Source organism: Dendropsophus ebraccatus, chromosome 1 (assembly GCF_027789765.1).
Source record: "Dendropsophus ebraccatus isolate aDenEbr1 chromosome 1, aDenEbr1.pat, whole genome shotgun sequence".
In the NCBI taxonomy this organism is placed as follows: domain Eukaryota; kingdom Metazoa; phylum Chordata; class Amphibia; order Anura; family Hylidae; genus Dendropsophus; species Dendropsophus ebraccatus.
In genome coordinates, this window is record NC_091454.1 from 589,200 (window position 1) to 612,500 (window position 23,301).

At 52.7% G+C, this 23,301-nt stretch overlaps 1 protein-coding gene across 1 annotated transcript in view; it reads left to right on the top strand.

Moving 5' to 3' along the window:
• The window catches only part of SLC15A5 (solute carrier family 15 member 5), an 87,119-nt gene that overhangs the window by 30,598 nt on the left and 33,220 nt on the right, over positions 1 to 23,301 (top strand). Inside the window, exons 4-5 of the mRNA XM_069950738.1 lie at positions 19,526 to 19,746; positions 22,399 to 22,585. Coding sequence (XP_069806839.1) covers positions 19,526 to 19,746; positions 22,399 to 22,585 — 408 coding nt within the window. The remainder of the gene's footprint in view (positions 1 to 19,525; positions 19,747 to 22,398; positions 22,586 to 23,301) is intronic.

The window sequence follows — 23,301 nt, forward strand, 5'->3', positions numbered from 1 at the left end:
AGCCTATCCCGACTGATGCTGCATTCCCTGTCATATGCCTCATATGTGCTACAATTGCGTCCCATCCGTCTCATTTCACCCACTGGGATGGATTTGATCGTATGAGGCGGATGGCTACTGTGAGCATGTAAAGTAATATTCCCCGATATGGGCTTCCTAGGAGTTCTGGTAATTACAATCTCATCCGGAATTGCTTCCAGAATGAGATCAAGAAATACAATTTGTTTGTCATGGTGTACATGAGTGAATTGAAGGGACCAGGGATTGGAGTTGGCATACTCCATGAATTGTGGTATGGCAGGTACAGGACCACTCCAGACCAGCAGCAAGTCATCTATGTACCTGCCATACCACACTATGAACTCTGCAAACGGATTATCATGAGTGTATATGTACCTTTCTTCCCAGTAAGCCATGGCTAGGTTTGCCATGGAGGGTGAATGTCTGGCCCCCATGGAAACTCCAGCCAGCTGCAAATAGTACACATCATAACACTGGAAATAATTATGTGTCATCAGATACCATGCCACCGATTTAATGAATATTTGTAAATTTTCATCATAGGGACTATGTCTCTTAAGGTGGTGGTCTAGTGCCTCCATTGCAAGGTCATGTGGGATGCTGGTGTACAATGACACCACATCCATGCCCAGCCAATGGAGGTCACTATCCCACTTAAAATCTACAAAGGCCTGTAATACAGCCCCCGTGTCTTTGAGATAGCCAGGGGTACGCTGGACCAGCGGCTGCAAGACATCATCCAACCAGGATGACAGCCGCTCACCCAACGATCCCCTACCCGACACAATGGGTCTCATAGGTGGTGGGTTGAGACCTTTATGGGTTTTGGGAAGGCCGTACAACGCAGGGGTAATCGGATCCTTCGGGCATAAAAATTCAACTTCCCTGTCATTTAGTACCCCCAGTGCAGCTCCTTCTAATAGTAGTTTTTTTTAACTCCATCTCAAGTTTTTTTAGGGGATTTGCATCTAAGGGTAAATATGTAGAGGCATCATTAACAAGTGTCAGCATCTGCTGTTTGTGTGATTGTTGTTATGGATGCAGTGATGTACAAACAGCAGATGCTGACACTTGTTAATGATGCCTCTACATATTTACCCTTAGATGCAAATCCCCTAAAAAAACTTGAGTTGGAGTTAAAAAAAACTACTATTAGAAGGAGCTGCACTGGGGGTACTAAATGACAGGGAAGTTGAATTTTTATGCCCGAAGGATCCGATTACCCCTGCGTTGTACGGCCTTCCCAAAACCCATAAAGGTCTCAACCCACCACCTATGAGACCCATTGTGTCGGGTAGGGGATCGTTGGGTGAGCGGCTGTCATCCTGGTTGGATGATGTCTTACAGCCGCTGGTCCAGCGCACCCCTGGCTATCTCAAAGACACGGGGGCTGTATTACAGGCCTTTGTAGATTTTAAGTGGGATAGTGACCTCCATTGGCTGGGCATGGATGTGGTGTCATTGTACACCAGCATCCCACATGACCTTGCAATGGAGGCACTAGACCACCACCTTAAGAGACATAGTCCCTATGATGAAAATTTACAAATATTCATTAAATCGGTGGCATGGTATCTGATGACACATAATTATTTCCAGTGTTATGATGTGTACTATTTGCAGCTGGCTGGAGTTTCCATGGGGGCCAGACATTCACCCTCCATGGCAAACCTAGCCATGGCTTACTGGGAAGAAAGGTACATATACACTCATGATAATCCGTTTGCAGAGTTCATAGTGTGGTATGGCAGGTACATAGATGACTTGCTGCTGGTCTGGAGTGGTCCTGTACCTGCCATACCACAATTCATGGAGTATGCCAACTCCAATCCCTGGTCCCTTCAATTCACTCATGTATACCATGACAAACAAATTGTATTTCTTGATCTCATTCTGGAAGCAATTCCGGATGAGATTGTAATTACCAGAACTCCTAGGAAGCCCATATCGGGGAATATTACTTTACATGCTCACAGTAGCCATCCGCCTCATACGATCAAATCCATCCCAGTGGGTGAAATGAGACGGATGGGACGCAATTGTAGCACATATGAGGCATATGACAGGGAATGCAGCATCAGTCGGGATAGGCTTCGCCAACGGGGCTATCCTGAATGGATGCTACGCAGGGCCAGGGTGAGAGTGGATAAAAAGGACAGACATGATATGATATCGGGAAGGAAAAACGAACCCAAACAGAACATGACAAGAAACATACCAACATTAGTAACAAGATACAGCCTGCAATTCAGGAGTGTAAGAAGCATCATTCAGAGAAATGTACATATCTTACAGGGAGATCCGGTGCTGGATGTAATTCTAATAGATGGGTGTAACATAGTCCCTAGACGTGCCAGGACACTGGGTGATACTTTGTCTCCCTCAGTGCCAAGGACCAACATCCCCCCACAAACATGGCTCTCATGTAAAGGGTTCTACAGGTGCCGGAGATGCAGTGTATGCCGCCATGCCACACAGACCAAATATCACAGTGATAATAAGCAGAGCTTCGCTATCAAACTATTTTTGAACTGTGATAGTGATTTTGTGGTTTACGCCATACACTGCACAGATTGCAGTCTCATGTATATAGGATGCACAACTAGGCGTCTCCGCACACGTATATTGGAGCATCTGTATGACGTAAACCATAGCACCACTAGGAACCTATCAGGGGCATCCAGACATTTGGTGGAGAAACATGGAGGCAAAGCGGATTCCATGCGGTTCCATGCTATAGAAGAGGTCAGACCACTACAGAGAGGAGGTGATAGGAGGAGTAAGTTACAACAGAGGGAAGCCGCCTGGATCTTCCAGCTTGGAACTTGCTCCCCGAAGGGGTTAAATCTCAGACGTGAGTTGCTACTACATTACTAGATTTAGGAGTGGATGGCCTCATACTACTTCTTTATCAAAAGCATTGTATAATGTCTGTGACTTGCAGCTCAACCATATGTATATAGTGTGAATAATGGCATATGAATACTGTTATATCCCAGTAGTATTGTGTTTAAACTGTTTGTGTTGGTTCTAATTCACTTTACCCATATAACATGTGCAGTTAATCAAGTGCTGACATCAGCAAGGGGTGGGGCATAGGGTTTAAAAACCAGCTCCATAGAGGGGTACAACGGTCATGATTAAGGATGCGATCGCATCAGAAACGCCTTGACATCTGTGTGTGAATACTAACTGATGTATCTGTGGTCTTATGGGTCCGAATAAAAATCTTTCATTTCACCTGCAACACGCTGGTCCTGTGTATCGTATTGGAGCAACAAACAAGCACCTGTTGGAGTGTGGACCGTGCGCGGCAGTATCCCGGTGAGCTGGCTTCTACTTACTGAGGTATGCATAAAGTATTACTGACACCTGTTGTAACTAGCCCCCTATATAGGCCCCTGCTCCCCAATAACCCATTGGTAACATACAGGAGAGCGGCCACTATAGAGAACCTAATGGCTCCCTGGGCATCCTGCCATCCACTACATTTTCCTGCCTTAGACCGGGTGGAATATCGACCGGCTCTCTGCTGAGCCGGCAATGAGCCATAAAAACAAGAACTCGAATAAGGATAAGACGAGGAAGGGCGGAGGAGCGCAGGGGTCTGCTGCCCGGCGCCATCTTCACAGACAGACACAGCGGCTAATATCACTGGGTGGCTCAGAAAATACACCCGCACACCGGCCTACCTCTGCAGACGACCGGGGAGATATCGGGTACGCACAAGCCGAGTGGCTATCGCCTGGGACCGGTGGCGTAGGCCTCCGCTCCTAAGACGGCGGCCGCACCTGAGGTGAGCGCGGGAAAGACTGGGGAGGAAGAAGCTGGGGCTTCCGACCAGACTGGAGCTAGAGGCAACAAAGACCTCACGTTACTCGTGGGGAACATGCCGGAGGATATTAACTTACTCCGCCATGATTTACCATGAAAGAATGGGAGCGTTGGAGGAGAGAGTGGGAGACATAGAGGATCAAGTGAATCCCATGAAAAGAGACATGAAAAGGGTGGTGACTGGTCCAACTGCGCTAGCTGCCAAGGCGGACGACATAGAATACCGCTTGAGGCGGAATAACGTGCGCCTTATAGGAGTGCCGGAAAGAGTGGAGAAGCCCGGGTGAATTCTTCCAGACACGGCTGCTGAACACTTGGCAAAGATGCCCTGACGTCCCTATTGGCTGTGGAGCGAGCGCATAGAGTGCCGTCCCGTCCGTTACCAGCGGAGTCCCCTCCAGTCCTGATCAGGATACTACATTACACCGTGACATTATCCTGCGCAAAGCCCGAGAATTAGAGCGTATTACCCTGGAGGGTCACAATATCTCCGTGTTCCCTGACTTTTCGGCAGAAGTGCAGAAGAGGAGAGACAAGTATAGAGACATTAGAAAGAGACTGCGCTCCCTGGATGTCCCATACTCAATGCTTTATCCCGCCCGCCTGCGAGCGGCTGCGTTGGAACCTGCAGCGGCCCTCTCCTGGCTGGCTGAAAATGAATATTTATTAGATATGCATATAACACCAACGCGTTTCAGACCCGGCTGTGCCTGTCGCCTGCTGCACACTCCCTACAGGAGGATTTATGTGTAACTACTCTATCTGTCCGTATCTTGGATACCATGCATACAGCAGAATATACTGCAGAAAACCATGACTAAGGACCCAGTGGGGTCTGAAACGCGTTGGTGTTATATGCATATCTGATGAAGCATTCAACATTATTTGAGCTGGAGAGGATCTCTTCTTATTTGTATATGAAACCCCGGAGTCCAGGGGGAGTCTCTCTGTGCACAAGCACTTAGGCAGTCAAGCCAGGAGACATGTTTCCCATTTGTCTGACCTTATACATGGTTTTTCTCTGGATGAAAATTAAGCAGACTCCGCAGTTCCAATAGACGCAGGCAGGGGCGTAGCTAATGTCCCTTGGGCCCTGGTGCAAGAGTTCAACTTGGGCCCCCCCCCCCGTTCCTCGACCAAGCGATGCGATACATAGATAATAGCTAGAGGCATATATTACCAATAATACCAGTATATAGGAAATATTATCACCATACATATTACCGCCATACTGTTACTAACCAAATCCTGTATACTGAGACTGATATTACCAATAATACCAGTATACAAGGGGGAAATATTACCGCCACAACCACTACCATCACCACCATATTGTTACTGACCAAATCCAGTATACTAAGACCAATAAAACACTGTACCAGATTACAAGTAACATATACCACCGCATACTGACTAACACCACCGCATACTGACTAACATCCACTGTACACAGATCACCATCACCTCATCCAGTCATATAGAGGCAGCCCCAGCTCTACACAGGCTCTATACACCATATACATTATAGTGCAGTTATATCAAGTGACTCACAGGGGACGTCTTCTCTGATCGGAGTTCTTCCCTTTTCATCTTCTTCTCCATCTGTCCTGGGCCGTCATGAGAACTTCTCCGAGCCACGAATCCACAGAATCTGCCAGACAGACATATTAGTCTCCTCATACTGGCACCATCCTCATCTCTATACACACTGCACATCTGTATTGGCCCCTTTACACCCTCATTAAAGTGACTGTACCACCAGGCCCAGGCTAAAGCACTGGAGGCGGCCGACCCACCCTTAGTGGGAGGAAACCCCCGCACCTCTATGATAGGGATCCATTGATTCTAATGGAGACACGTCATAGAGGGGCTAGGGTTTCTTCCCACTGGGGGTGGGTCAGTCGCCTCCAGTGCTTCAGCCTGGGCCTGGTGGTACAGTCACTTTAAGTGGGTAGGCTGACTATGTGATCCCCATGATAGTATATGCCCCCCTCTGTGTAGATGGTCCCTAGCTCAGTCTTCCATATAGATGGCCCCTTGTGCATCTCCTTTGTGCAGCCCCTCTCTGTGTAGTCCCCTATAGTAGATTCCCCCTCGTTTAGTCCCCCTTATAGATGGCTCCTTTGAAGTCCCCCTTATAGATGGTCCCCTCTGTATCCCCTATAGTATACACCCCCCCCCCTGTGTAGTCCCCCTTATAGATGCCCCCCTCTGTCTAGTGTCCCTTACAGATTGACCATTTCTGTGTATTCCCCCTTAAAGATGCCCCCTGTGTTGTCCCCCTCTGCCCCCATTTTAGATGGCCCCCTGTGATGTCACCCTTATAGATGCCCTCCTTACAAGGCCTCCCCTTATAGATGGCCCCCTTATGTTGCCCCCCCTTATAGATGCCTTTCTGTGTTGTTCCCCTTATGTTGCCCCCCCTTGTAGATGGACCACTTATGTTGCCCCCCTCCCTTTTAGATAGCCCCCTGTGTTGCCCCCCTTACAGATGGCTCCTCTATGTTGTCCTCCTTATGTTGCCCCCCCTTATAGCCGGCCCCTCTGTGTTGCCCCCTTATACATGCCCCCCTTATGTTGTCCCCCATATTGATGCCCCCCCTTATAGATGGCCCCTCTCTGTTGCCCCCCTTATACTGCCCCCCATGTAGATGCCCCCACTGTGTTGTTCCCCTATATATACCCCCCTTGTAGATTGCCTGTGTTGTCCTTTTATATTTGTCACCTGAAAAGCAGATAAAAACAAAGAAAAAAAACTCACCTAACACCTCGCTCCCCCGTCGCAGCTCCCTTCTCTTCTATTCTTCTGAGGTGTCGGACGGGCCCCCGGCGATGCTCAGCTTCCCAGTGGTGTCCCCGCCATTCCCGGGCAGCATATGCACAAGAGAGCTCAGTGTGCGCCGCCGGGGCTGTTACTTCCGGGTCAGGGAGCGACGCGCTCCCTGACCCAGAAGTAACAACTCCAGTGCACACAGCTCCCTGGTGCCTATGCTGCCCGGGAATGGCGGGGACACCACTGGGAAGCTGAGCATCGCCGGGGGCCCGTCCGACACTGACTCTTATGACCGCAAGCGAAAGAATGCTTGCGGTCACAGCGGGAACCCGCAGCGGAGGATGGCCGGGAGCAGGGGATAGATTGTTGGGCGCGGACCCCCTCGACGCCGGGCCAGACAGACATTACAGATAAGGATTGCTGGGACGATGATACACCTATATCCTGTCAAAGATATAGATAGAGAAGTAGTAGTTCATGGCTACCATTGACACAAGTTAATATGTAACGTTGAGAATGATCTAGACGTTCTGTGAATGTTCTTTAAGCTGATGTGCAGGAGGAGAGAGAGGCTGCGGTGCAGGAGGAGAGAGAGGCTGCGGTGCAGGAGGAGAGAGAGGCTGCGGTGCAGGAGGAGAGAGAGGCTGCGGTGAAGGAGGAGAGAGAGGCTGCGGTGCAGGAGGAGAGAGAGGCTGCGGTGCAGGAGGAGAGAGAGGCTGCGGTGCAGGAGGAGAGAGAGGCTGCGGTGCAGGAGGAGAGAGAGGCTGCGGTGCAGGAGGAGAGAGAGGCTGCGGTGCAGGAGGAGAGAGAGGCTGCGGTGAAGGAGGAGAGAGAGGCTGCGGTGCAGGAGGAGATATGGGCTGCGGTGCAGGAGGAGATATGGGCTGCGGTGCAGGAGGAGAGAGAGGCTGCAGTGCAGGAGGAGAGAGAGGCTGCGGTGCAGGAGGAGAAAGAGGCTGCGGTGCAGGAGGAGAGAGAGGCTGCGGTGCAGGAGGAGAGAGGCTGCGGTGCAGGAGGAGAGAGAGGCTGCGGTGCAGGAGGAGAGAGGCTGCGGTGCAGGAGGAGAGAGAGGCTGCGGTGCAGGAGGAGAGAGGCTGCGGTGCAGGAGGAGAGAGAGGCTGCGGTGCAGGAGGAGAGAGAGGCTGCGGTGCAGGAGGAGAGAGAGGCTGCGGTGCAGGAGGAGAGAGAGGCTGCGGTGCAGGAGGAGAGAGAGGCTGCGGTGCAGGAGGAGAGAGAGGCTGCGGTGCAGGAGGAGAGAGAGGCTGCGGTGCAGGAGGAGAGAGAGGCTGCGGTGCAGGAGGAGAGAGAGGCTGCGGTGCAGGAGGGGATATGGGCTGCGGTGCAGGAGGAGAGAGAGGCTGCGGTGCAGGAGGGGATATGGGCTGCGGTGCAGGAGGGGATATGGGCTGCGGTGCAGGAGGAGATATGGGCTGCGGTGCAGGAGGAGAGAGAGGCTGCGGTGCAGGAGGGGATATGGGCTGCGGTGCAGGAGGGGATATGGGCTGCGGTGCAGGAGGGGATATGGGCTGCGGTGCAGGAGGGGATATGGGCTGCGGTGCAGGAGGGGATATGGGCTGCGGTGCAGGAGGGGATATGGGCTGCGGTGCAGGAGGAGATATGGGCTGCGGTGCAGGAGGGGATATGGGCTGCGGTGCAGGAGGGGATATGGGCTGCGGTGCAGGAGGGGATATGGGCTGCGGTGCAGGAGGGGATATGGGCTGCGGTGCAGGAGGGGATATGGGCTGCGGTGCAGGAGGAGATATGGGCTGCGGTGCAGGAGGAGAGAGAGGCTGCGGTGCAGGAGGGTATATGGGCTGCTGTGCAGGAGGGGATATGAGCTGCGTGCAGGAGGGGATATGGGCTGCGGTGCAGGAGGAGATATGGGCTGCAATGCAGGAGGGGATATGGGCTGCGGTGCAGGAGGGGATATGGGCTGCCGTGCAGGAGGGGATATGGGCTGCGGTGCAGGAGGGGATATGGGCTGCGGTGCAGGAGGGGATATGGGCTGCGGTGCAGGAGGAGATATGGGCTGCGGTGCAGGAGGAGATATGGGCTGCGGTGCAGGAGGGGATATGGGCTGCGGTGCAGGAGGGGATATGGGCTGCGGTGCAGGAGGGGATATCAGCTGCGTGCAGGAGGGGATATGGGCTGCGGTGCAGGAGGAGATATGGGCTGCGGTGCAGGAGGAGAGAGATGCTGCGGTGCAGGAGGGGATATGGGCTGCGGTGCAGGAGGGAATATGGGCTGCGGTGCAGGAGGGGATATGAGCTGCGGTGCAGGAGGGGATATGGGCTGCGGTGCAGGAGGAGAGAGAGGCTGCGGTGCAGGAGGGGATATGGGCTGCGGTGCAGGAGGAGATATGGGCTGCGGTGCAGGAGGAGATATGGGCTGCAGTGCAGGAGGGGATATGGGCTGCAGTGCAGGAGGGGATATGGGCTGCAGTGCAGGAGGGGATATGGGCTGCGGTGCAGGAGGAGATATGGGCTGCGGTGCAGGAGGAGATATGGGCTGCGGTGCAGGAGGGGATATGGGCTGCGGTGCAGGAGGGGATATGGGCTGCGGTGCAGGAGGAGATATGGGCTGCGGTGCAGGAGGAGATATGGGCTGCGGTGCAGGAGGGGATATGGGCTGCGGTGCAGGAGGGTATATGGGCTGCTGTGCAGGAGGGGATATGAGCTGCGTGCAGGAGGGGATATGGGCTGCGGTGCAGGAGGGGATATGGGCTGCGGTGCAGGAGGGTATATGGGCTGCAATGCAGGAGGGGATATGGGCTGCGGTGCAGGAGGGGATATGGGCTGCGGTGCAGGAGGGGATATGGGCTGCGGTGCAGGAGGGGATATGGGCTGCGGTGCAGGAGGAGATATGGGCTGCGGTGCAGGAGGAGATATGGGCTGCGGTGCAGGAGGGGATATGGGCTGCGGTGCAGGAGGGGATATGGGCTGCGGTGCAGGAGGAGATATGGGCTGCGGTGCAGGAGGAGATATGGGCTGCGGTGCAGGAGGGGATATGAGCTGCGGTGCAGGAGGGTATATGGGCTGCGGTGCAGGAGGAGATATGGGCTGCGGTGCAGGAGGAGATATGGGCTGCGGTGCAGGAGGGGATATGGGCTGCGGTGCAGGAGGAGATATGGGCTGCGGTGCAGGAGGAGATATGGGCTGCGGTGCAGGAGGGAATATGGGCTGCGGTGCAGGAGGGGATATGAGCTGTGGTGCAGGAGGGGATATGGGCTGCGGTGCAGGAGGAGATATGGGCTGCGGTGCAGGAGGAGAGAGAGGCTGCGGTGCAGGAGGGGATATGGGCTGCGGTGCAGGAGGGGATATGGGCTGCGGTGCAGGAGGAGATATGGGCTGCGGTGCAGGAGGAGAGAGAGGCTGCGGTGCAGGAGGGGATATGAGCTGCGGTGCAGGAGGAGATATGGGCTGCGGTGCAGGAGGAGAGAGAGGCTGCGGTGCAGGAGGGGATATGGGCTGCGGTGCAGGAGGGGATATGGGCTGCGGTGCAGGAGGGGATATGGGCTGCGGTGCAGGAGGGGATATGGGCTGCGGTGCAGGAGGGGATATGGGCTGCGGTGCAGGAGGGGATATGGGCTGCGGTGCAGGAGGGGATATGGGCTGCGGTGCAGGAGGAGAGAGAGGCTGCGGTGCAGGAGGAGAGAGAGAGGCTGCGGTGCAGGAGGGGATATGGGCTGCGGTGCAGGAGGGGATATGGGCTGCGGTGCAGGAGGGGATATGGGCTGCGGTGCAGGAGGGGATATGGGCTGCGGTGCAGGAGGGGATATGGGCTGCGGTTCAGGAGGGGATATGGGCTGCTGTGCAGGAGGGGATATGGGCTGCGGTGCAGGAGGGGATATGGGCTGCGGTGCAGGAGGGGATATGGGCTGCTGTGCAGGAGGGGATGTGAGCTGCGTGCAGGAGGAGATATGGGCTGCGGTGCAGGAGGAGAGAGAGAGGCTGCGGTGCAGGAGGGGATATGGGCTGCGGTGCAGGAGGGGATATGGGCTGCGGTGCAGGAGGGGATATGGGCTGCGGTGCAGTAGGGGATATGGGCTGCGGTGCAGGAGGGGATATGGGCTGCGGTGCAGGAGGGGATATGGGCTGCGGTGCAGGAGGGGATATGGGCTGCGGTGCAGGAGGGGATATGGGCTGCGGTGCAGGAGGGGATATGGGCTGCGGTGCAGGAGGGGATATGGGCTGCGGTGCAGGAGGGGATATGGGCTGCGGTGCAGGAGGGGATATGGGCTGCGGTGCAGGAGGGGATATGGGCTGCGGTGTTCATTGTCCACTGTTGGGGGTATGATCCACCCCTCCGTCTTCCCGCCTCCGCTTGTATTGTGTTTACCTTTCTTTTCTTTGGAACGTCGTTACCACTGAGGCAAGATAATACGAAAACTCAAGGATGTACTACATGTTCCATAACTGTCCTTTAAGCTGATAAGCGGGATGGGATGTCTGCTATAGTGTTCGCTATATCTTACGGGAGGGGCTTTCTTAGCTATCCCTGTCCCCGCTCCCCTTTCTATCGGGTTCGTCTTTCTTTTCTGTATGTAGTGGCAGGGCCCAAGTTTGCTAGGAGCTCAGCAGAAGTTCAGGAATGGCCTATGTACTGCTCTATGGTTGGGTCTTTTGTTCGGACCCCGATAACCGCCAGTTGCGGACATGTTTCCAGTTTTTTGATAACCGTTATTTTTCTAAAAGATGACTATTATATTGGAGGGCTGATAATATGTGCTATGCTCGCCCAAATGCAACTCTCGTATTGGAGACTATATATATATATATATATATATATATATATATATATGTATTCCTACCCCCTAGCGTCCACATGGCACAGCGACTAACAATTATAGCATGGAATGTGAGAGGTTGGGCTCGCCCACAAAACGGTTAGCGGTATTTCAGGCCCTACATAAATTTCAACCTGCCATATTATGTCTATCTGAAACACATCTTACAGACGACACTACAGACATTCTGAATAAGTCTTGGGTGGGACATGCATATCACTCCACCTTTTCTTCGCACGCAAGGGGGGTCAGTGTTCCCTGGTCTGAGGGTCGATATGTATGTCTCTACTGTGGGATTTGTCGGGTGCGCTATGTAATAATAGCATTGTACATCCCCCCCCCTCTTACTCTCATGCCACGCTACGCAGTATACTTACCTTTACCATGACAGTACCGGAGGTGCCTACACTCCTAATAGGAGACTTTACTAACGTTATGGATCCGCAGTTAGATAAGCTTCATGTCTCATATAGTGGTCTGGTGCCTCACCCCTTGGGCATGTCACAAGAGCTGGAGGAGTCCGGCATGTTGGATCTCTGGCGTGTGAAGCACCCACAGGGTGCCCAGTTCTCCTGTTACTCCTCATCGCATGGCACACTGTCCCGCATTGATCTGGCGATAGGGAACAATCTAATGAGGCAGGTTACCCTGGAGGTGGAATACTTACCTGGCGGCCTATCCGATCTCTCCCCCCTGAAAGTGGACATAGGGAGCGGTGCCCCATTGGGTGTTCTAAGAGCCCCCTGGCGGTTGAATCCGTATTGGCTTGAAATCATTGGATCTACTTCCCGCTTAGCTGCTGAAATGGAGTCTTTTCTCCATATATATAGGGGTACCGCATCTCCATTAATAATATGGGACACCCTAAAGTCATATATCCGAGGTCTCCTCATAAAAGATATAAACACCTGTAAAACTAAATCAAAACTTATCCACAATTGGCTGCAGAAAAGGGTAGTAGAGACGCAGCAGCGGTTCATTAGTAACCCCTCGGAGGCCACAAGGAAGACATGGGATGAGGCCCAAACAATCTTTAAAGAGCACCTAGAACAAGTTACGGACAATAAAATATTCTTTCAAAAGCTAGCATACTATGAAAGTGCGGCGAGCACGGGTAGGCTACTCGCTAGAATAGCCTCAGCACAAAGGGGACCGTCATTTATACTGCAATTGAATGGACCAGATGGTGGGTTAATTACCGGGGACAGGGACATCCTGCAGGCAATGCTGTCGTGTTACAAGGAAACCTATTCCTCTACACTGTTGCCCACTTCTAGTGAAATAATGGAGTTTGTCTCTAACATCCCTGACACAGAGGGAACAATTAGATGGTCCCCTGACGGTGGAGGAGTTGGAGGGGGCGCTACAGGACTTTCCCAATGGACGCTCGCCTGGGTCGGATGGTTTGCCCAGTGAATTCTTTGAATTACACAGTGAGTGCCTATTGACACAACTCTTGGCCACCTTTGACTCCTCCACGGCAGAGGGAATATTGCCTGCCTCTATGAGAGAGGCAATAATAGTCCTCATTCCGAAGCCGGGCAAAAACTTACAACAAATGGGTTCATACAGGCCAATCTCACTATTGTGCGTAGATATCAAAATCATAGCCAAGGCGCTGGCCAATAGACTGATTCGGGTTATCTTGGGTTTGGTCCATGGTGACCAGACTGGATTTATGCCTGGAAAATCCACTGCAGATAATATACAACGTGTATTCTTCAATTTGCAGGCGCCAACTGGGGGGGGGGGGGGGGGGGGAGTTCGGGGCAGAGGGCGCTCCTCTCACTTGACGCTGCCAAAGCATTTGACAGCGTTGAGTGGGAATACTTATGGTGTGTGCTGTCTCGCATGGGCTTCGGTCCTAAATATATTTTGTGGATTAAACTACTCTATACCGAGCCATCTGCACGACTCAGAGTAAACGGTCTGCTGTCCGAATCGTTCCTCCTCCAACGGGGAACCAGGCAGGGGTGCCCCCTCTCCCCATTTCGCTTTTCATTGGCTATCGAGCCACTGGCCTGCATGGTTCGGGCCTCAAATGGTATAGTGGGTTGTAGGCATGGAAGGATTGAGGATGGCAGTGTATGCCGATGACATGCTCCTATTCCTGAGGGATGCAGCGAGTTCCCTACCACTAGTCATGGACCTTCTCTCTACATTTGGCAGGTACTCGGGGTTAACAAACAATTGGGACAAGTCGGCGCTGCTGCCCCTGGATGCTCCGTCTGTCGGGCGCAGCTGTCCCTGTTGTTTCTCAATTCAGATACTTGGGGGTGCAGGTCACTTTGGATGTCTCTAAATATCTATCCCTAAATCTGTCCCCTCTAATGGTAAGGTCGGCCAGTAAGATAAGGATATGGCGCAAGCTTCCCCTATCGCTTGTAGGCAGATCTAACGAAAATGATACTGATGCCGCAGTTTTTGTATATATCACATAATGCGCCAGTATGGGTGCCTATGACATATTTTACCTGCATCCAGTCCTTGTTTCGAGAACTGATATGGGATGGGAAGACCCCTAGAATCTAGTTAGACACGCTGCAGAGGGGTGAAGATCGGGGAGGATTGGCGGTACCCAACCCTTCTCTATATTATTTAGCTGCACAGGTGCAATAACTCAGAGGATGGGCCGGATCGGGGAACATGGCTCCCACGGGCCTACTGTTTCAAAGTGTGGCTGAAGGGCGAACTCCTATATATTTGCTAGAAATGGCGTCTCAAACGAGACCACCAGATGTACCTCTCATTCTGCCAATGCTCACAAAGGTCTGGTCACAGGCTAAATCCTTCTGGAATTGCACGTCCTACACCAAATACACCCCACTGTGGCATAATGCAGATTTTCCTCATCTGTGCATCAGACGGGGCTGCCTTCTGGGACACAAAGGGGGTGCGTACACTTTCACAACTGTATAGTGAGGGAGCCCTAAAATCCTACGCCCAACTCCAGGCTGACTACGATCTGCCACACTCGGCCTTCTCTAGGTATCTGCAACTACGACAGCTTGGTAGGACACCAGTCACCATATCCACACCACCAATACTTGGCACGGTTCTCACTGCATCAGATTCCAAAGGTCTGATATCCCTAATATATCAGGAACTGCTAGAGGCCTACCTCTCAAGACGACCCCTGGTGGCTAAGGAGCAGTGGGAAGCAGACCTAGGCCCCATAACTGACGAGCAATGGACAGACATACTTGCCCTAACTCCCTTATTGGCTGTGTCAGAGACGCATAGATCCTCTCAATTGTTCTTACTACACCGGGTGTACAGGACGCCCAAGTTTCTGCATAGGATTGGTGTACGTGCTGACTCTAATTGCCCTAGATGTGGCCTAGCGGACGCCCATATTATACACCTGATGTGGAGTTGCACTGAGTTGGAGGAATACTGGAGGGAGGTGGTCGCCCTCATACAAAGGGTATATGGAGTATACTGTATACTGAGTCTAGTGCCCGAGGAGGAGGAGCCTACTGGTATTGAGCTGGCTATATGCAGGATTCTATACCAGGTGCGTAAATTAATCGCCCATCACTGGATACAGGCGAGTGCGCCCACCATCACAGAACTTAGAGCCAGACTTAATGTGGTTATACCTTTAGAAAAAGGGGTATATCAAAAAAGAAAGGCATCCAAGAAATTAGAAAGTATTTGGGGCCCTTGGCTTGATGCACCTGGTGTACTGTCCAGGAATCTCCGACACCGCCCAATGGAAGCCCTATTACTACTGACAGATCAGCGTGATGCAACTACTCACCGTAATGGGACACAGGGAGGGAGGAGGGGCCGCTAGACGGTAGATGATTGGGTCATCCTGATGGTGGGCGCCCTGGCTGGTCCATTGGCCTCAGGATAGGGAGGGAGGAGGGGCGCTAGACGGTAGATGATTGGGTCATCCTGATGGTGGGCGCCCCGGCTGGTCCGTTGGCCTCAGGATAGGGAGGGAGGAGGGGCGCTAGACGGTAGATGATTGGGTCATCCTGATGGTGGGCGCCCCGGCTGGTCCATTGGCCTCAGGATAGGGAGGGAGGAGGGGCGCTAGACGGTAGATGATTGGGTCATCCTGATGGTGGGCGCCCCGGCTGGTCCGTTGGCCTCATGACTTTGGTATTGCAGAGTACGGCCTCCATACACCACAATACCAAATTCAATACCCTTTAGTTTCCAACCCTCCGTCCCCCTCCCCCCAAAAATTGACACCACCACCGTTTGGCTAATAATGGCCACAGCAGCCAATGTTTATTGACATAACTCAAAACATAGAAACAATGATAATGCAAAAAACATAATTAACTCACTACTGAATGCTATACTAGCATACCCCTCGAGGGAGGTCCTTGTAGCTACATAGGTCTGACGCCCACACAAACCAACGGTTAACTCTACTTTGCCCCCAGCCGCCTGCCCGACTCAGGAACACCAAGCCAAATATGGCTCCCATGCCAACCACCAACTCTCCGGTGATACACCTTCCTTGAGAGTCAAAACTGCGCCAGACCGCCCTTTTATTAAACTTCAGAAATGAGGAGGAGGGTCATACCCAGGCTGATCCCCCCCATCCCCCCGCCAATTTACCTCCAACTACAAGGACCCCCCCCGCCTGGCTGCAGCGACAGCTTCCCCCACACACCCATCACCATCTGCCGTGACCCCCCAAACAACCCAGGTTGCCCCCGCAGCAATTAGGGAGGGAGGGTGGGACTGCTCTGGATCCTTCCCGCCGACTGACTTGCCGCCCAAACCCCCCCTCCTTTATCAACTAAGCTCCGCCCCCCCTAACGTCCCTTGCGTGCCTCCTACAAACCCCAGTCATGCGGGCCTCCACGTACTCCTGCGGCCCTGCTCCGGCCCTCCTGGATAGGGAGGGAGGAGGGGCGCTAGACGGTAGATGATTGGGTCATCCTGATGGTGGGCGCCCCGGCTGGTCCGTTGGCCTCAGGATAGGGAGGGAGGAGGGGCGCTAGACGGTAGATGATTGGGTCATCCTGATGGTGGGCGCCCCGGCTGGTCCGTTGGCCTCAGGATAGGGAGGGAGGAGGGGCGCTAGACGGTAGATGATTGCGTCATCCTGATGGTGGGCGCCCCGGCTGGTCCGTTGGCCTCAGGATAGGGAGGGAGGAGGGGCGCTAGACGGTAGATGATTGGGTCATCCTGATGGTGGGCGCCCCGGCTGGTCCGTTGGCCTCAGGATAGGGAGGTTCCTACCCGGGTCACTGAACATAATCCTGATAATCCTGTGCCTTATTCTTATCTAATGGGTGATACTGGGGAGAGTTGTCTTTTCTTCATGACAATTGTCTCTATCTGTATAACCAATGCTGTGGCCTCCACATCAACACGATTTTCCCTTGTGAAAGGGAAGCTGGTTTGGGGGGGGGGGGGGGGGGTTGTTACTTTATGACGGGTGGGGGGCGTCCGTGTGTGTACACAGTGCGTCCGTGTGTGTGTGTGTACACAGTGCGTCCGTGTGTGTGTGTGTATGTACACAGTGCGTCCGTGTGTGTGTGTGTGTATGTACACAGTGCGTCCGTGTGTGTGTGTATGTACACAGTGCGTCCGTGTGTGTATGTACACAGTGCGTCCGTGTGTGTATGTACACAGTGCGTCCGTGTGTGTGTGTATGTACACAGTGCGTCCATCTGGGTGTGTAGTACATCTGTGTGAGAGTACAGTATGTCCATGTGCCGTGTATCAATCTACATTTGTGTGTGTGTGTGTACAGTGTCTGTGTGCAGTGCATCTGGGCGTGTATCTGCGTGTGTGTGTACACAGTATGTCCATGTGTGTGTGTGTGTGTATGTAGACAGTGCGTCCGTGTGTGTATGTAGACAGTGCGTCCGTGTGTGTGTGTACACAGTGCGTCCGTGTGTGTGTGTGTGTGTGTGTATGTACACAGTGCGTCCATCTGGGTGTGTAGTACATCTGTGTGTGTGTGTGTGTGTACAGTGTCTGTGTGCAGTGCATCTGGGCGTGTATCTGCGTGTGTGTGTACACAGTATGTCCGTGTGCATTAGATCTGTGTGCCTGTACTGTGTGCCCATGTGCATGTACAGTGTCTGTGTGCCCAGGACAGACACACAGATGCAATGCACACACACAGACAGACACACTGTACACAGAAACTGTACATGCACATGGGCACAGTGTGTGTGTGTGTGTGTGTGTGTGTTTGTGTGCAGTGTGTCTGTGTGCTATGTGATCCATGATAGATGTGTGATCCATGATAGATATATGATACATGATAGATGTGTGATCCATGATAGATGTGTGATCCATGATAGATGTGTGATCCATGATAGATGTGTGATCCATGATAGATGTGTGATCCATGATAGATATGTGATCCATGATAGATGTGTGATCCATGATAGATATGTGATCCATGATAGATGTGTGATCCATGATAGATGTGTGATCCATGATAGATATATGATACATGATAGATGTGTGATCCATGATAGATGTGTGATCCATGATAGATATGTGATCCATGATAGATATGTGATCCATGATAGATGTGTGATCCATGATAGATGTGTGATCCATGATAGATATGTGATCCATGATAGATGTGTGATCCATGATAGATGTGTGATCCATGATAGATATATGATACATGATAGATGTGTGATCCATGATAGATGTGTGATCCATGATAGATGTGTGATCCATGATGTGTGATCCATGATAGATGTGTGATCCATGATAGATATATGATCCATGATAGATGTGTGATCCATGATAGATGTGTGATCCATGATAGATATATGATACATGATAGATGTGTGATCCATGATAGATATGTGATCCATGATAGATGTGTGATCCATGATGTGTGATCCATGATAGATATATGATACATGATAGATGTGTGATCCATGATAGATGTGTGATCCATGATAGATGTGTGATCCATGATAGATATGTGATCCATGATAGATATGTGATCCATGATAGATGTGTGATCCATGATAGATGTTTGATCCATGATAGATGTGTGATCCATGATAGATGTGTGATCCATGATAGATGTGTGATCCATGATAGATGTGTGATCCATGATAGATGTGTGATCCATGATAGATGTGTGATCCATGATAGATATATGATCCATGATAGATGTGTGATCCATGATAGATGTGTGATCCATGATAGATATGTGATCCATGATAGATATGTGATCCATGATAGATATGTGATCCATGATAGATATGTGATCCATGATAGATATGTGATCCATGATAGATATGTGATCCATGATAGATATGTGATCCATGATAGATATGTGATCCATGATAGATGTGTGATCCATGATAGATATATGATACATGATAGATGTGTGATCCATGATAGATGTGTGATCCATGATAGATGTGTGATCCATGATAGATATATGATACATGATAGATGTGTGATCCATGATAGATGTGTGATCCATGATGTGTGATCCATGATAGATATATGATACATGATAGATGTGTGATCCATGATAGATGTTTGATCCATGATAGATGTGTGATCCATGATAGATGTGTGATCCATGATAGATGTGTGATCCATGATAGATGTGTGATCCATGATAGATGTGTGATCTATGATAGATGTGTGATCCATGATGTGTGATCCATGATAGATATGTGATCCATGATAGATATGTGATCCATGATAGATGTGTGATCCATGATAGATGTGTGATCCATGATAGATGTGTGATCCATGATAGATGTGTGATCCATGATAGATGTGTGATCCATGATAGATATGTGATACATGATAGATATGTGATCCATGATAGATGTGTGATCTATGATAGATGTGTGATCCATGATAGATGTGTGATCCATGATGTGTGATCCATGATAGATATGTGATCCATGATAGATGTGTGATCCATGATAGATGTGTGATCCATGATAGATGTGTGATCCATGATAGATGTGTGATCCATGATAGATGTGTGATCCATGATAGATGTGTGATCCATGATAGATGTGTGATCCATGATAGATGTGTGATCCATGATAGATGTGTGATCCATGATGTGTGATCCATGATAGATGTGTGATCTATGATAGATGTGTGATCCATGGGTTGCTCTCTTACAGCCGGCTCCCTGGTGACAACGCTCGGGGTATTTGTGAACGCATTGCGGATGTGTTGCCTCCATTATCGTCACGTTGGGGGACACGTTCCCAGCTGGTTGGATCGCGCTAAGGAATATCATGGCGGCTGCTACAGCGAGTTCCATGTGGAAAATGCCAAGGCGGTACTGAGGCTCCTCCCACTTTTTGCCTTACAGGTTCTGTACAGGATTTGCACCTCTCAGGTGGGTGATCGGGTGATGATGGGCGATACTGCCCGTAATATACCACCATACACCATGTACGACCCAACGGCCCCCCTCATCAGACACTACCATGTATGGCCCCACGGCCCCCTCATCAGACACTACCATGTATGGCCCCACGGCCCCCCTCATCACACCCTACCATGTATGGCCCCACGGCCCCCCTCATCATCACACCCTACCATGTATGGCCCCACGGCCCCCTCATCATCACACCCTACCATGTATGGCCCCACGGCCCCCCTCATCATCACACCCTACCATGTATGGCCCCACGGCCCCCCTCATCAGACACTACCATGTATGGCCCCACGGCCCCCTCATCACACACTACCATGTATGGCCCCACGGCCCCCCTCATCACACCCTACCATGTATGGCCCCACGGCCCCATCATCACACCCTACCATGTACGACCCCACGGCCCCCTCATCATTACACCCTACCATGTATGGCCCCACGGCCCCCTCATCACACCCTACCATGTATGGCCCCACGGCCCCATCATCATTACACCCTACCATGTATGGCCCCACGGCCCCCTCATCATCACACCCTACCATGTACGACCCCACGGCCCCCTCATCATTACACCCTACCATGTATGGCCCCACGGCCCCCTCATCACACCCTACCATGTACGACCCCACGGCCCCCCTCATCAGACACTACCATGTATGGCCCCACGGCCCCCTCATCAGACACTACCATGTATGGCCCCACGGCCCCCTCATCAGACACTACCATGTATGGCCCCACGGCCCCCTCATCAGACACTACCATGTATGGCCCCACGGCCCCCTCATCACACCCTACCATGTATGGCCCCACGGCCCCCTCATCAGACACTACCATGTATGTCCCCACGGCCCCCTCATCACACCCTACCATGTATGGCCCCACGGCCCCATCATCACACCCTACCATGTATGGCCCCCTCATCACACCCTACCATGTACGACCCCACGGCCCCCTCATCATTACACCCTACCATGTATGGCCCCACAGCCCCCTCATCATCACACCCTACCATGTATGGCCCCACGGCCCCCCTCATCAGACACTACCATGTATGGCCCCACGGCCCCCTCATCACACCCTACCATGTATGGCCCCACGGCCCCATCATCACACCCTACCATGTACGACCCCACGGCCCCCTCATCATTACACCCTACCATGTATGGCCCCACGGCCCCCTCATCATTACACCCTACCATGTATGGCCCCCTCATCACACCCTACCATGTACGACCCCACGGCCCCCCTCATCACACCCTACCATGTATGGCCCCACGGCCCCCTCATCATCACACCCTACCATGTATGGCCCCACGGCCCCCCTCATCATCACACCCTACCATGTATGGCCCCACGGCCCCCTCATCATCACACCCTACCATGTATGGCCCCACGGCCCCCTCATCATCACACCCTACCATGTATGGCCCCACGGCCCCCTCATCACACCCTACCATGTATGGCCCCACGGCCCCATCATCACACCCTACCATGTACGACCCCACGGCCCCCTCATCATTACACCCTACCATGTATGGCCCCACGGCCCCCTCATCATCACACCCTACCATGTATGGCCCCACGGCCCCCTCATCATCACACCCTACCATGTATGGCCCCACGGCCCCCTCATCACACCCTACCATGTACGGCCCCACGGCCCCCTCATCAGACACTACCATGTACGGCCCCACGGCCCCCTCATCATCACACCCTACCATGTACGACCCCACAGCCCCCTCATCATCACACCCTACCATGTACGACCCCACGGCCCCCTTATCACTCCCTACCATGTATGGCCCCACGGCCCCCTCATCATCACACCCTACCATGTATGGCCCCACGGCCCCCCTCATCATCACACCCTACCATGTACGGCCCCACGGCCCCCTCATCATTACACCCTACCATGTATGGACCCACTGCCCCCTCATCATCACACCCTACCATGTACGACCCCACGGCCCCCTCATCATTACACCCTACCATGTATGGACCCACGGCCCCCTCATCATCACACCCTACCATGTATGGCCCCACGGCCCCCTTATCACACCCTACCATGTATGGCCCCACGGCCCCCTTATCACACCCTTCCATGTATGGCCCCACGGCCCCCTCATCACACCCTACCATGTATGGCCCCACGGCCCCCTCAGCACACCCTACCATGTACGGCCCCACGGCCCCCTCATCATCACACCCTACCATGTATGGCCCCACGGCCCCATCATCACACCCTACCATGTATGGCCCCACGGCCCCCCTCATCATCACACCCTACCATGTATGGCCCCACGGCCCCCTCATCATTACACCCTACCATGTATGGCCCCACGGCCCCATCATCACACCCTACCATGTATGGCCCCACGGCCCCCTTATCACACCCTTCCATGTATGGCCCCACGGCCCCCTCATCACACCCTACCATGTATGGCCCCACGGCCCCCTCAGCACACCCTACCATGTACGGCCCCACGGCCCCCTCATCATCACACCCTACCATGTACGACCCCACGGCCCCCTTATCACACCCTTCCATGTATGGCCCCACGGCCCCCTCATCACACCCTACCATGAAAGGTCTCTATGTTCTGTCTCCAGGTTTCTTCCGGATACTTTATTCAGTCGATGAATTCTAATCTGAGCCTAAGCGGGTTTCTGATCCCCATTGCTGCCATGAAGGTGATAAGTATCATCCCCATCATCCTTCTGGCCCCGTGTCTTGAGAGTTTCCTCAACTTCCTGTTATCCAAGAAAACTTTCAGGCCGCTGCCATGTACGGCCATAGGTAAGTCTAGGGTGATTACCTAAGTGGACTGATATATCCATATAACGGTTCAGGGGTGGGTGGAGCTTCATCTGGAGGAGTCCTCATGTGGCGGTAGTGTCTCCACCTTAATGGGCCGATAAGAGGCAAGAGTCCAACAGTGGTGGAAGGCCACCGGGTAACACTGGGTGCCATGGTGTGCGCCCGTCTTTGCACTGCTCACTGGCCCACCTACTTATTTAGGGAGGGTCCTACCTCTAGGACAACGGGAGGGGTGCACCTCACTTTCTGTTGAGGTCTCGGCTCCTCAATAGGACAGAAAAGGCTGAAGCCCCCACTCTGGATATCTCATCCCTCATCTGTCATGTTGCCCCCACCATTATTAAACACCCAGAGGGCACTACCACATTGCACGCTCCCCCCTCCTCAAGATGGAAACATGTCGGGAGATGGGAAGATGTGCAGAGTCCTCTCATCGTGTTCAGTATGATATAAATCCACTGCCTCTATGACCCTATGACAAAATCAAGCATTATAATGTGGGGAAGGGCCGGCGGTGGTCCAGTGGGCCGGTGGACCTGGGTGGGCTCAGCGATATTATAATATGGGGAGGGGCAGCTGGTGGTCGGTGGACCTGGGTGGGCTCAGCATTATTATAATGTGGGGAGGGGCAGCTGGTGGTCGGTGGACCTGGGTGGGCTCAGTATTATTATAACATGTGGTCAGTGGACCTGGGT